This window comes from Sinocyclocheilus rhinocerous, unplaced genomic scaffold (genome assembly GCF_001515625.1).
Source record: "Sinocyclocheilus rhinocerous isolate Xijiao unplaced genomic scaffold, SAMN03320098_v1.1 scaffold285, whole genome shotgun sequence".
Taxonomy (NCBI): Eukaryota; Metazoa; Chordata; class Actinopteri; order Cypriniformes; family Cyprinidae; genus Sinocyclocheilus; species Sinocyclocheilus rhinocerous.
In genome coordinates, this window is record NW_015630288.1 from 1,268,368 (window position 1) to 1,283,773 (window position 15,406).

General features: G+C 38.0%; 1 protein-coding gene and 1 pseudogene across 1 annotated transcript in view; both read right to left on the reverse strand.

Annotated features, from left to right (window-relative positions):
• Window positions 1–4,206: 4,206 nt before the first annotated feature.
• LOC107739985 (fukutin-like) lies at window positions 4,207–11,291 on the reverse strand (annotated as a pseudogene).
• A 1,323-nt stretch (window positions 11,292–12,614) lies between these two features.
• Window positions 12,615–15,406, reverse strand: part of fsd1l (fibronectin type III and SPRY domain containing 1-like) — a 35,293-nt gene continuing 32,501 nt past the window's right edge. The window contains exon 13 of the mRNA XM_016552278.1: window positions 12,615–13,624. Coding sequence (XP_016407764.1) covers window positions 13,439–13,624 — 186 coding nt within the window. The 3' untranslated portion in view covers window positions 12,615–13,438. The remainder of the gene's footprint in view (window positions 13,625–15,406) is intronic.

Here is a 15,406-nt window from a genome sequence, read left to right on the forward strand (position 1 = left end):
GCTCGGTACGGCTCAGTACGGCACGGCACGGCTCGGTTTGGCTCGGTTTGCGTTTCCACTGCAGTTTAGTACCGCTTTAGAGTGGGTGGGATTATTCACATGTCGTTATAGCCTCTACTGCCGCAACTCCTGAAAAACTTTTTCATTTGACGTCGCCCCATCAAGCTCTCGCTGGATCCGCTCCTCTGCTATCAACGAGAGGAACGTCTGTACTTCCTCAACAGGGGGAACAGACACTTTTTGGTTGTTAAAAAAAGGTGCGCTCGTTCAAAACAGTTGCGTTCGATCCTTCGCTGGCTGTGCTGATTTAAATCTAGCGGTTCTGTTGTGTTTGTGTCGCAAGTTCAGTGACGCAGGTAGTGACGATTCTCTCCGGCCAATACGTGATCAGCAGAGTTTACACGTCACGTTTTGGTAATGGTACGGTTCGCTTGGAACCCCAACCGAGGTGGTACTAAACCAGGTACCAGGTACTGTACCCAGTGGAAAACCCCCCAAAAGTGAACCGTACCGAGCCGTACCGTGCCGTACCATGCAGTGGAAAAGCACCATATGTTGCTGTCTGGGAAGGTTTTGCTAGTAAGACATCATACTTCTCTCTACTTCCCAGGCAAAGACTGCACGGCACATGACCTGATTCTATACTATATCAGTCATCTTTATCATCATTGAAGATTTAATGATGTTGTACTATGACTGCATTAGCCTATGAACCTCACATTTAGTTCTACCCTCACTTGTTAACAACACCTTGAGATAGTTAAAACTTCTCTTGAGAAAGAAATTCATCCTGTACCAAAAGAGTACAATACACCTTTTTCCAGGTGATATCCATGCCCTCAGATTTGGAGGTGCCGACCCTTACCACTATCGCTTGACACAGCCATAAACCATCCCAGTAATCACTGAAGGCCACAGCCCAATGAGGCCATCAAGACAACATCATCTGCAAAGAGCAGCAGTGCCACCCTAAGACCCCCTGGAACCTCTACGCTCCTCAGCAGTACTTTGAGATCCTGTCCATGAACACCACAAACAGAATCGGGGGGGGGTGGACAAGTTTGGCGGAGTCCAATACTCACTAGGAACTTGAGTTAGCTGAACTTCTCCACTTGATAAAGCAATCCATCCTGTACCCAAAGAGTACAATCCACCTTTTTCCAGGTGATATCCATGCCCTCAGATTTGGAGGTGCTGACCCTTATCCCTATGGCTTGACACTCAGCCACAAACCACCCCAGTAATTACTGAAGGTCACAGCCCGATGAGGCCATTAAGACAACATCATCTGCAAAGAGCAGCAGTGCCACCCTAAGATGCCTAGGAACTTGAAGTAATGCCAAGGATGCAGACACTCTCACACTGGTTGTATAGAGATCAGGCTGCACTGATAAGCAACTCCGGTACCCCATACTCCCGTAGTGCCCCCTAAAAGACGTGCCTAGGACTGCAGTTGTTAGCCTTCTCCAAGCCCACAAGACTCAAGTAGACTGGATAAGGAAACTCCCATACCTCTCCAGAATCCTTGTTAGGGTATAAAGCTTGTCCACTGTTCCACATATAGGATGGAATCCACATTGCTCTTTCAGCACTCTGGCATAGGCTGAGAAGTGTGATCCCTTGATTATTGGAACACATCCTCCAGTCATCTGCATCCAAGGTCCACATGGGCCCCCTCTCCAGCTGCCACCCATTGTGTAACAAGTGGTAAGTCCACAAGGATGTGGCCCATGTTGTTGTTTCGGGTTCAAACCGGCCACCAGGTTTTCTCCCAGACCTGCCTCCAGGAGAGGACCCTGGTATCCCTACTGTCATCAAGGTTCCACTCTCTTTCCTGGTCATAAGTGTTGGATCACTCTTTGTCTGGCCTCTAACCTGGGACCAATTTGCTTAGAAATCCCTACCAGGAGGCAATGCTCCAGACAAGTTCCCAGGGTTGCTGAGGCACTCAAACCACTCAACTACAATATGTTTATTTAATTTTGGCAAATTAGTGTGCTATCATTTGCTATCATTAAAATGTATATATCAGTAATACATCAGCAATTAAAAAATTATATTCATAAGAAAGAAGAGCCTAAATCAGGGGTGCCCAAACTCGGTCCTGGAGGGCCGGTGTCCTGCAGAGTTTAGCTCCAACTTGCCTCAACACATCTGCCGGGAAGTTTCTAGTATGCCTAGTAATAAAAAAATACATATCAGTACCCAAGACAATGCACAGCAGCAGTTTATTTACACATTCTCAAATCAAATTTAAAACTACTCTCTTTATAGGACAGATCTTTTACATCAGTGGTCTCAAACTCAATTCTTGGAGGGCCACAGCTCTGCAGAGTTTAGCTCCAACTCACACCTGCTTGGAAGTTTCTAGTAATCCTGAAGACCTTGAAAAACAGAATTTCCCTGAGTATTAACTAGTGCCACCCATTGAGTTCTAACAACAATGTTTTGCAACAGGCACTGGGGTTCCAGAACATGTGTGACATGTGACTAAACGACCAACACAGCTCAATTAGAAAGATCTTGTTGATACATTTTTTGAGTGTCATGAGGTTAGTGCTAAACTTTGTGTTTGTAGAAACAGCAACCAGACTTTGTATGCTTTTATTTAAAGGGCAGGGCAACTCTGCAACCCATACATCCAGCCTCATCTTCTGAAATGAACAATTTCGAGTTGTAACACAGATGATGTTCACCTACTTTTTCCAGCTTGCCCTATCAAAGATCAGGTCTTAAATACAATTTTGAAAAATTTAACTTTTATATTGTGTTTGACTCTTAACTGTGAGTTAAATTAAGATCAGACCATACTTTTTGAGTGCAGAAATCCAGATGCTGTCAAAGGGTTCACAAACTTATTCTTCCCACTGCATATGTCAATTACTTATATCTTCGAAACAATTCAATAAATCAAAATTCATCTGAAATCTTTGTTATGAGACAAAGATGTAAGATAAAGATAAATGATTCCCTGAAAAATGTTGTGAGAATCGGACAAATGGCCTTGAAAAAGTTAGAAAAGGCATTTTGTTATTCAAAATTACCAACAAGCAATCAGAAAACATTGATGATTTTCACAAAGTTCCAGAAAAAAAAAAAAACAAGACAGCAAACCCTTGCAGTGAATAGTAGAGGTCTTCATGGGTCCACTTGGATCAGAAAAACCCGAGGTCTGACCCGAGAAGGTTTGGGTCCAAAACTTCCACGGGGTCGGGTTCGGTATTAGTGGCCTTGGGTCTTGGTTCATTTAAAATAAATGCGCTTTTTCCAAATGGACCAGATAAGACCTGAATTCTTTTAAAGGGGTCCCATTATGCTTTTTCACTTTTTTAATTTTAGTCAGTGTGTAGTGTGTATGTTTGGGCATAAAAAAGATCTAGAAAGTTACAAATCTCAAAGTCCACTCCAAAGGGAGATATTTCGTTTTTTAAAAATCCCTTTTCAAGAACTACAACGAACGGCTCGTTTGGACTACAGCGCACCCCTTTAAACCATCCCGGATGGCCAGCAGCAACTGAGATTTTAGCAGAAATACATAGGTAGTGGGCCTGGCGTAGTACATTACCGACCCCCTCCGTTTGCCTAACCAAGCCATCATGTGGCTGGATGGCATTTTACTGACATTTCAGCACTTCAGTGAGTACTTGCGGGTTCATGTTAAGTGCATTTTTGAGAAACACAAACAGAAAAGGAACAAACGTTTGTGACCTTGCACACAGAAATCCATCTTATAGATATGAGATCCATCAGAAAAAGCCACTCGCTTCATGTTCATGTAGGGCTTTTTTGTGTGCACAAGCCCTTCGCCGAATATGAGGTAAATAGAGTTGCAGACAACACTAGCGAATCCATGATTTTATCAAATGATCACTTTTATTTCTCCAATCCACTGGTCACAACTGAAAGGTGAACCCAAGAAATAACTTGTATCCATCAGGAAGGCAATAATATAAAGAAATAATGAATAAATAAATGAAAGTAATGGAGCAGCGGCCAAATCAGTCAGCAGGACACCAGGGTTTTTTCCTCGCAGGCTGCAGGCTGTGCACACATCAATGCCATTTACCTCCGGGTCCAGTCGGGTGCAGCCATCTACTGTTTTAGTGGTAATTTCATGTCATTTTCAAAACCTTTTTTCACCCCAGAAGAGTTTGCATTCCTGATTGAAAGCAAATGTTTAATTGATAATAGAGAACTCTCTAATACTCACTTGAATTTTTTGCCACTCTTTGCCTGTGTGCCTCCATTCCAGACAATGTCACCTTCATCATAAAAAAAGAAAATGTCCAGTTTCACATCATTTCCCTGAAAGGAGAGCTCCAAACTATCCTCAACCTGAAATTGAAATAAAAGAAGGGTGAAAATATGCCAGCAAATGTCTGGGCCTTGATTTATCCTTAAACCAATTAATCGATCCTACTTTAGTGATCAAGTTTTTCCATTGTGATGTAACTTTGACAGTTAAACGCAGCCCAGGCAGGAACCTATTATAATGCATTACTCATCATTACTGTAACATTAAAAAGGCATATCATCTAGCATAAATTTGTAAGTATATATTGACAATTTAATGTATGTGAACTGAACTGAATGTATGCTCATTAAAAACGTAAAGACAGGAAGACTTTCATTATTTTAGTAATTACTAATTAGAACGTTGTTTTTGCATTAGAGTAAAGAGAATTTGGAGGGAAAATGTGCTTAAAGGGATAGTTCACCCAAAAATAAAAATGCTGTCATTAATTACCCTCAAGTTGTTCCAAACCCGTGAGACCTTCGTTCATCTTCAGAACACAAATTAAGATATTTTTTATGAAATCCAAGAGCTTTCTGACCCTCCATGGACAGTAAGGGTACTACCACGATCAAGGCACAGAAATGTAGCAAGGAGATCATGGATCTTACGGCAGTGGTCTCAAACTCAATTCCTGGAGGGCCACAGCTCTGCAGAGTTTAGCTCCAAATCACACCTGCTTTGAAGTTTCTAGCAATCCAGGGGCCTGTTTCATAAAACAAGTTTACCAAATAAGCCAGGCTTATTTCAGTTAGTCTGACTTATTTGGAACCAAATCAGCTGACAATAAGTCAGACTAACTGAAATAAACCTGGCTTATTTGGTAAACCTGTTTTATGAAAAGGCCCCTGAAGAGCTTGATTAGCTGGATCAGGTGTGTTTGATTAGGGTTGGAGCTAAACTGTGCAGAGCTGAGGCCCTCCAGGAATTGAGTTTGAGACCAATGTCTTACGGGTTTGTATCGACATGAGGGTGAGTAATTAATGACAGAATTTTCATTTTTAGGTAAACTATCACTTTAATTGTCAAAAATCATCATATGACTAATCTTGTTATCTTCAAAACTGAAAATCAGTTCTATAAATATCTTGCTGATGTAATATAGTAATGACAATGCCTTACATATGAAATAATTGAATGAATTCATGAATACGTATTTATACACACAATGTAACTTTACAGTAAATTGATATATATTCTGTCATGTGAATAGTTTAGGTTGGTTAATAGTTACTATAAAACAATAAAATTGTGAAAATTGTGAGTTTAGGATTAAATTGATCTCGGTTTACAGTGAAATTTAAAACAAAATTTTAAAACAGATTTAAACATTTTTAAAGTCTAGTGTAGAATAATTAGAAAAACCTTGATTTAAATTAGGTTTAAAATCTTTATTAGTACAACCCATTCATAGAATTCTTACTGACCAAATATACAAATTTATAGGACAGCAACAGTGTTAAAAAAAAAAAGATTTCCAACGAGTCAATGTCCAATAAGCCAATGCACTAATTTCTGTTTTATTTTTAGAATTCAAAAGTCTACCTGTCATGGTACTGCCCCATTGACAAGCTATTTCTGCACGGTTGCATAATTACGTCCTGTGCTTACAGTGTTTCTATGATGAGTCCATCCAGATCACCCAATATTACATTTTTTGAGATTGAGATGGATAGTTTCTGCAATTCTGAACAACAGTTTTAAAGCAAGGGAACTGACAAAGCATCCAGCAATGTTATTTTCCAGGTAATAAATCACCCTTTACCTTCCCAAACTTGTGTTTCAGTGGGAGACCAGCCTTCTGAAATGCCTGAGTGATGTCATGCCTGTAATCTTTTATCCAAATGCCCAGATCGACGTCTTTACTGTAAGGAATGATGTTACACTGCCTGTACCAACCTGTGGGACATGGAACAGAAGGAGTTAGATGGGAGTTATTCAATCTAATTACTCACCGAAAGTTGTTTTTGCTTAGTCTCCTCTTAAAATCTATGACAGCCCATAGAACCAATAGAAAAGTTATGAAGTTATGACGCAGGTCGAGGACAGCCTGAACATATTGCTAGGCATCGGAAATGCAAGTGCAAATGGGATTGTGCTTCCATTTGAATTTTGTGAGGGTTGGGGCAGAAGGCAGAGAAAGTGAAACAGCAAATGGGTGACTTTCTATTGCTATTCCAAAATGACAGGGTCATAACTTGTAAGACTTTGGAAATCCATTTGCAAATGGACTTTGCGTTTCCTTTTGAAATATGGCAGACAAGTTAAATCCACAGGAAAGAAAATGGAAACAGAAATGCCTCATAATGCGTCAATATCATTCCATTATCATGCAATAAAAATGAAGCTTACAAAGATCAATATATAGGCTGTGATCCATTGTATTGTGAGTTTGAACTATGTGACCCTGAACCACAAAACCAGTCATTTTTTTTAATTGAGATTTGATCTGAAGGTTTGATTTGAAGGTTTGTTTGGATAGGACAATATTTGGCCGAGATACAACTATTTGAAAATCTGGAATCTGAGGGTGCAAAAAAATCTAAATATTGATAAAATCGCCTTTAAAGTTGTCCAAATGAAGTTCTTAGCAATGCATATTACTAATCAAAAATTAAGTTTTGATATATTTACGGTAGGAAAATTACTAAAAATCTTCATGGAACATGATCTTTACTAAATCGTCTTCTTTCTTTGCGTGAACATTTGGGCGGCGTTATGCAAATCTTCCCACATAGTGACGTAGACATGTGGGGGCGTGTTAGAACGAGCCGTTTTAGGTAGGCGTGGCTGACTCTTAACTTTTATAAAGAATATCTCTTTGGATTTGAGACTTTAGTCTTTGCAACTTTACAGATCTTTTTATGCACCAAGACCTTGTAACACTCCAAAGAGAAAGGAAAAATTGAAATCGCATCATGTGACCACTTTAAGACTGGGTCCAGGGTCACATATCGATTGATGCAAGTCTCATATTTTCAGTGTTGGGGGTAACGCATTAAGAGTTACATAATCAGATAACTTTTTTCAAGTAACTATTAAAGTAACGCATTACTTTTTTAATTTATAAGAGAATAACTCTGAGTTACTTTTTCAATTAAGTAACGGTAGTTTTCCCCTTTATTGACTGACAGCTCTTCTGTTGAGAGAAATCGGGAGTAAGAGCAGAGACGTTGTGTGTGCCGTGTAAACATGTTACTGTAGTTCTAGACTAAATGTGAACATGCATTTACTCGCCTCACTTACCCAAAAACAGATTCATTATTCCTCAAATTGAATAAAAACTGAAATATGACGCAAACCTACAATAATTAAATATGTTAACATAAATATCCTTTATGTAATCCCATTTAATAAACCAATATCTTTGTTACTGACCATCTGAGAATCCAATTCAACCATACTAATAAGCAAAAATGACTTTAGATAAACATAACATTTGTTTCATTTTTTTTTTTTATTATGGCTGAATGAACTTTCTTCTCCTACGTCTTATTCTTCATGCAATCCAGAATGGCAGCACAGCTGAAAGGTTTGTTTTAAATAAAAAGTAACCAAGTAATGTAATTAGTTACTTTTTTAGGGAGTAACGCAATATTGTAATGCATTACATTTGAAAGTACCTTTTTCCAACACTACATATGTTGAGAGCCTCTTACCAAGACAGGTTCCACTGCTGAGCCAGAACGGAACTCCAAGCACAGAGAGGACTTTGGAAGCAAGATGAAGCAGACTTTTAGCCCTCATCCTAAAATCCATAGCCTCTGTAGAGGTGTCTTCTGGATACAGCTGCACAAAATTATTTTGACTCTGAGCCCAATATATATTCAATGCTTAAACCAGATAAAACAGTTCAATTAAGAGATTTAAACACCTACACATCTTGCTTTTATTTCCCATCAATCAACAGTACCTGGTAAAAGGCCTTGGCTTCTCTGCAGTGACACTCCAGAAAGCGACTGCTGGAATGCTCATGGAGGAAACGAGAGTAGTTTTTGGGGATTCTTACGTCAAGGCCATCAAGAGTGGTTAGAATGAGCTCTGGCCTGAAAAAAAGTCATGAAATTAAACAATGTATGTCAAATCTTAATTTCTTTCCATTTGTAAAATATTTTAGTGGAAACTGGAGAAATGTAGCATTGCATCACTTGCTCACCAATGGATCCTCTGCAGTGAATGGGTGCCGTCAGGATGAGAGTCCAAACAGCTGATAAAAACATCACAATAATCCACAAGTAATCCACACCACTCCAGTTCATCGAGTAATGTGTTTGTAAAACAAATCCATCAAGGCGTTTAAACTTTAAACGGTCACTTCTGGCCACAATAGGCTTTCTCTAGTGAAAAGTCCATCCCCTGTTGTCCTCTCACATCAAAATCCAGCCACATATTTGTTTAGAGCTGTTTTGGCTTGTAAACGGTGCTTGATCTGTGCATATTTCTCTCCTGATTCAGATGGAGTGACTTGAGAACACAATATTATAGACAAAGGACTCTTAGCAACGGTTTGAAGATAAAATTGTCTTGATGAATTTGTTTCTTACACGCATCCTTTGGCTTCACAAGATGTTAATTGATGGACTGGAGTCGTGTGGATTACTTGTGGATTATTGTAATATTTTACTTCACTTGACATTTCTGTGTACATGCAATAATCATGGCGTCACCTGTCATAGGCCCCAGCATGACGGCCAAAGTCCAGTTTTCCGAAAGGGGCGAATGTCGTGTCCATACTGCTTCTCAGCCTGAGAGGGCCGTGCCAGAGGTACTTCCCACTGCGCTCGTATAGAACGACCACATGAACCAGACGGCTGTTAAAGTGGAACAGGAAGTGCAGTGGTATTTCTTTTGCTGTCAGATCATCCATGCTGATCAGTCTGGGGTCTTTCCCATGAATCTCCAGCAGCTCCAGACCTCGCTCCGCTGCTGCATCCAATAAAGCGGCCTGCATAAATATAGGGAAGTATTATTCTTGTGTTAAACTATTGTTAGAATGAATAATGTGTGCGTGGGAGAAAAAGGTGAGGATCTAAGTCATATCTTCCTTAAATGCTTAAAAGATGCCATTTTTTGCTGCTTCCACAATAATTCTATTGAATTCCTCACATCATATTTCCAGAGGTTTCCGAGAAGTGCAAAGGTGGTGAAGTCCCTGTGTGTGCAGAGGAAACTGCAGTGGGGTTCTTTCAGCTGACTGTCCCTGTAGAGAACTGCATCCTGGGACAGGAGGTTCAGAGATGCTGTGTCTACCAGAAACACAGGCAATTTAAACTTATGGACCAGCCCCAGGAACTTCTTCAGCAAATGCTAGATTAAAAAAAAATAAAAAACAAAAAAAAAAATTAGAAAAAGAAACTTTTGACTGGTAGTGTAGGCTTAAAAAAAAAAAAAAAAAACGAGATAAAATATTAGCAAATGACAGTCTCACATATCCGAGACTAAAACATTCTGTTGCCTTATTGACTGTAATGTTTGAAATGGTTAGCTAAAAGTGTGGTGAGTTTTCTGGCTTCAGAAGGCAGGAGTGAAGTAAACAGTCAACATAGTAATGAAGTTGAGAGTGCATTTTATACGGTAACAGGCAAATATGATTAGGCTAGGCAGATTTTAGTCAGACTAAGATAAAAAAAAGAACTGACACAGGGTGGAGAAAAACATTTACATCCCAGATAGAGAATGTGACAGGTGTGTTATAAGGGCTCTATGGCATATAAGAAAAGGTTCGATGCAGGTCGCTTGCTGTACTCACTTTATGAGGGACTTTTCTGGTTATATCATTTTTACTCTACTGTTCATTCCGTTTAGACTGCTGGGTCGGACATATTTATATTCTTACTTCAGACTATATATTTGACTGAGATACCATGATTGCTTGTGAAGAATGGTGTGTATTCGGAATTGTTTATTGAATTTGTCTTGTTCTTTCATGTGTTTTATGTTTATTGTTGATTATAAAGTGCTTTGAGCTTTGGAAAAGCGCTATAAAAATAACTCTTCTTATTATTATTATTATAAGGATGAAGTAGGTTGTTGTATCCCTCTTCTCTCTCTCGCTGGTGAGCAGCAGCTACAACATTAACCTTAACCACACAGATTTAGAGCTGTAGACTAAACTTTTTATCATTAACATCAAAATTTCACTCACCCAATGTGCCTCTTTTCCGGACAGATATTTTACTACTCAATGCGTTAAGTCCATTCTGCAGTGACAGAAATAATGTCACTATATGCAAGACATCAATCAACAAAATTAGGTGCACCAGCCTTTAATTTATGATGACTTTGATTCATTTTATTAATACATTAAGCACACGCTGTGACTGTGTGCGTGTGTATATAGTATTATAAGTGTTTATTAAATACAGTAATCAACGGAATACAGTAAAGGAAACTGCCATTAAGAATAATGGGAATATTCGTCACGAAAAAACTTAACAATGAAAATTATTGAAATATATAACGTTATATATATACGTTAGCCTATTAGTCTATATAATCTTTGACCAAAATTATCAATGTATTTTAGGACAGTAAAGTAAAATGTTTGAGGTTATGTAGTGGTATTGTCTTGTCACCTTTGATGAATACTGTCTGTAGTTGAAGAGCTGGATGAGGAGGAATATGGTGCTCGCAGCGATGAGGAGAGTCAACACAAATGTCCTGTTTATTCTAGCCATTAGTCCTGCTTCTGACATCTGACACACCCAGGAGAATCATATCTGTGTTCATACAGACACAGCTGAGAGCAGAGGAATGAGAAAAACAAAAATAGACACCGGGTGACAAATCTGCATAACGTGATATCAGAATATATAATATTATTTTAGCAAATAACTAGATTCTGCATTCACAGAATTCAAAGTAAAACATGCAGCCAATAATTAATAGCTTCTTATAAACTTACCAGGAGCAGGAAAACGCGGAATATCTGCTTTATCACAATAATTTATACAGTTCTTTATTCTGCCTGTGTTTTTGCCTCACACTGCGACCGTGCGCCAGGAGGGACATCTCTAAAACGCGTTGCGAAAATCTTAATAGCCTGGAGGCCAGCGGTGAACTTTCAAGGTTTGTTAAAAAAAAGACCGTTTTTAATGGATGTCAGCAGAGGGGAGACTTAATTAAATGAGAACTTCTGTGTTAATGTTTAGTGTGTTTGTCATTAAATACTTCTTTTTCAGTAAGCAACATTAGGAGTTTACAACGAAATAAAAAACACGGGAAATTTTGCGACAAGTAGTGTCCGTTTACGGAACTTCTCATTCATTTCTATGGTATCCGCAAACAGTTATTGACAGTCGTAAAGCGCCGAAAGATATTCAAATAATGTTATTGGTTTATGAGGCACATGTGAGCCGCGGAGGTTGGTATCTTCTTACATAGTAAGAGCTCTGGCGTTTCTTCCTAGGGATAAATACATCTTCTTTAGATTTTTTTAGCGATTCACTATTAACTTGTCACATACTGAATTGTCCAAGATTTATTTTGTTTATTCGTTTTTCCGTTAAATTATTTATCCCGTCTCATCTGTAGTGAAAAAAAAACCCTTCAAATCTGACTCTAGATCTATCAAGGGTCAGATTCACTACTGTCCTTTTTATGGCATGAAAATCTATATTTATTTTCAAAGGTTTACATCCCTGAAAGCGTTCATTACATACGGTGACGCATTGATGCCACACACATTTTTTTTTCACTCAGTTATGTCCCAATAACGACATCTTTTCTCGTAATAACGAGATGTTTTCTCGTTAAAACGACATCTTTTCTCGTAATAACGAGATGTTTTCTCGTTAAAACGACATCTTTTCTCGTAATAACGAGATGTTTTCTCGTTAAAACGACATCTTTTCTCGTAATAACGAGATGTTTTCTCGTTAAAACGACATCTTTTCTCGTAAAACATCTCGTTATTACGAGAAAAGATGTCGTTATTACGAGAAAACATCTCGTTATTACGAGAAAAGATGTCGTTTTAACGACAAAAGATGTCGTTAAAACTAGAAAAGATGTCGTTTTAACGACAAAAGATGTCGTTAAAACGAGAAAAGATGTCGTTTTAACGAGAAAACATCTCGTTATTACGAGAAAAGATGTCGTTAAAACGAGAAAAGATGTCGTTTTAACGAGAAAACATCTCGTTATTACGAGAAAAGATGTCGTTAAAACGAGAAAAGATGTCGTTAAAACGACATAACATCTCGTTATTACGACATAATTGAGTGGAAAAAATAATATGTGTGTGGCAGCAATGCTTCACCGTAATTACAAACTGGCACATTCATAGTTAATTTGTAACAGTTAAGGGTGTCATATATATTTTTGTTAATTCATTTGCCTCCACTTTAATGCTGTTTGGGGATTACAACACCAGATGGTGCCAGAGGCAGAACAAGTCAACATCGAGTCAAACAGAAGTCTTTGGGTGAGCTTTAATGTTTGGATTTAAGCTCATTAAGGATTGTTACATAGAAACAGACTGAGGTTTGATTATTAGTTTCTGCACAAATGCATGACAAACTCTTAATTTATTCAAAAAAATTAGACCTAAAATGACTTAAAAGGAGGATGACACATTTATACAACAAAAATGTACAGTCTACATCCAAAATTATCCAGATATAATAACAGTTTATGACAATGAGGGGACATTGAGAGCAGCTTTTATCATTTTTACACTTGTGCAAAGTTTTCCTGTTTCAAAATCAACAGCTGAAGGATGCTCTACAGAGTTCAATATCAGTAAGAGTACAGTTAATGTAAAAAAGAAAATACCATAGAAAGGATTTAACACACATTACAAGGAACGAAAGTAAAACAATATGAGAATCAACTAGTGAAGGACAAACAACTCAAAAAAGCATGTCATCATTCAAACTAAAATCAGTAAAGAAAGTGCACTCAACTATTCCCTGATAAAGCGACTAGCTTTCCTTATGCAAACATCTCCTGATGAAAGCAAGTGTCTGTCAAAGAGAACGAGGCCTCTCTTTATAGGAACATGAAGGGAAACGACTCTCCAAATTCTGCCAGTCAAAGCTGCGGCGATGATCTCTTTCAGTCTACATGCCTCGGTCATCGGAAGCGTGTCCAGTTTTCAGAATGGTTTCCTGATTAGTTTTTCAGGTGTTTTGAGAAATCGGGTCACGGCATTAGGGAGCTGTCTACTGAAGGCAGTTTATCGTAGAAGCAGATATCACAGGCTACTGAGGGATCCTGCGGAGATATACTGCTGTTCGATCCTCCCAGCCCATTTTCTGTCTTTTGTAAGCTTCTTACTGCACTGGGTATCTGCAGGCCTGTAGACAGAGTCAGACCGCCACACCACACCTGAAATACAAACACAGGCATTCAGGACACTCAGCCAGTCTTCGTTTAGCAGACCCTTTTAAAGAGATAGTTCACCCGAAAATGAAAATGTGCTGAAAATCTAATCACTCTCAGGCCATCCAAGATGTAGGTGAGTTTTGTTTCTTCATCAGAAATGTAGCATTCCATCACTTTCTCACCAATGGATCCTCTGCAGTGAATGGGTGCCGTCAGAATGAGAGCCCAAACAGCTGATAAATACATCACAATAATCCACACGACTCCAGTCCATCAATTAACATCTTGTGAAGCCAAAAGCTGCGTGTTTGTAATAAAGGAATCCATCATTAAGGCATTTTAACTAAAATACGAGTACATAATACATGTACAAATGTAAAACATGTACATAATACAAATAATCCATAATAATGCTCTCTCCAGTGAAAAAGTTAATCCCCTGTTGTCCTCTCACATCAAAATACAGCTACATGTTTGATGCTTGATCTGTTCATATTTCTCTCCTGATTCAGATGGGACGACTTTTTAGCTGGAGGAAGCATTATCATGGATTATGGACTCATATTTTAGCTGAAAGCAATGGTTTAAAGTTAAAAACACCTTGATGGACTTATTACAAACACACAGCTTTTCACAAGACGTTGAATTATGTACTGGAGTGGTGTGGATTATTGTGATGTTTTTTATCAGCTCTCATTCTGACGGCATCCATTCACTGCAGAGGATCCACTGGTACTACATTTCTCCAAATCTGTTCCCAGGTAGAAACAAACTCATCTACACCTTGGATGGCCTGAGGAAGAGTACATTTTCAGCAAAATTCCATTTTTGGGTGAACTATTCCTTTAATATAATTTATAATTTATAAAACACCCCATATAGAGTTAAAACATATCACTTATATACTGCATAAAATTGGACATATGTTTATATCCAACTTAATATAACAAGCTGTCAGATTTTGTGATGAAATTTTTTAAAAATCAAGCATTTGAGATCTGCTATATAGCATATTTTATTTTAACACTGTAACACTGGCTGATGTTGATATATTTTGTCAGGCAGAACTTGCGTTTCGAGACAAATGTGTGATCAGTTTCACTGAAGTCTATGGGGAGTGTTTTACATTTGCATGTATTTATTTAGCAGATGCTTTTATCCAAAGCAAGTCACCAATGTGAAATATTACAAGCAATTTCTCATAAGAGACAACAATGCACAATGCCAAGTTTACAGTATAAACTAGATTATTAGACAAGCAAAACCAGACGGGAAATGTGGAAAATAAGAAAAAGTTATTTCTTTTTAAATTAAATACATTTTATAATTAAATAAAATATTCTTGAAATTTAAGTGCATTTCTTTTTTCATATTCACTTATAATACTAAAAACATAATGCTTATTTCTGGTTAACAGCATGAAAAATGAACTTCAACAACAACTGAACAACTGAAGGATTAAGGTTTCTGAAGTGCAGTCCGTGTGTTTTACTTTCTTTACATATTTTGTCACTTCTTTATTTATAACTTTTAATCATTTATTCATTTATGTCATTTAATGAAGTGATCCTGTTGAGTGAGTGATTTAATTAATCATTCATAAAGACAGTCACTACTGGTGTAACAAATGCCTCTTGAATTAGGAGCCACAACCACATTTAAATGTAAGAGTGAAGCCCTTAAATTATGGTTCAGTTTGTTCAGGTATTTAGTGCTGTGAAGAAGACTCTTTAATCTTTTGACAAAGAAACATTAGCAACAATCAAACACCAAAGATGTATTATG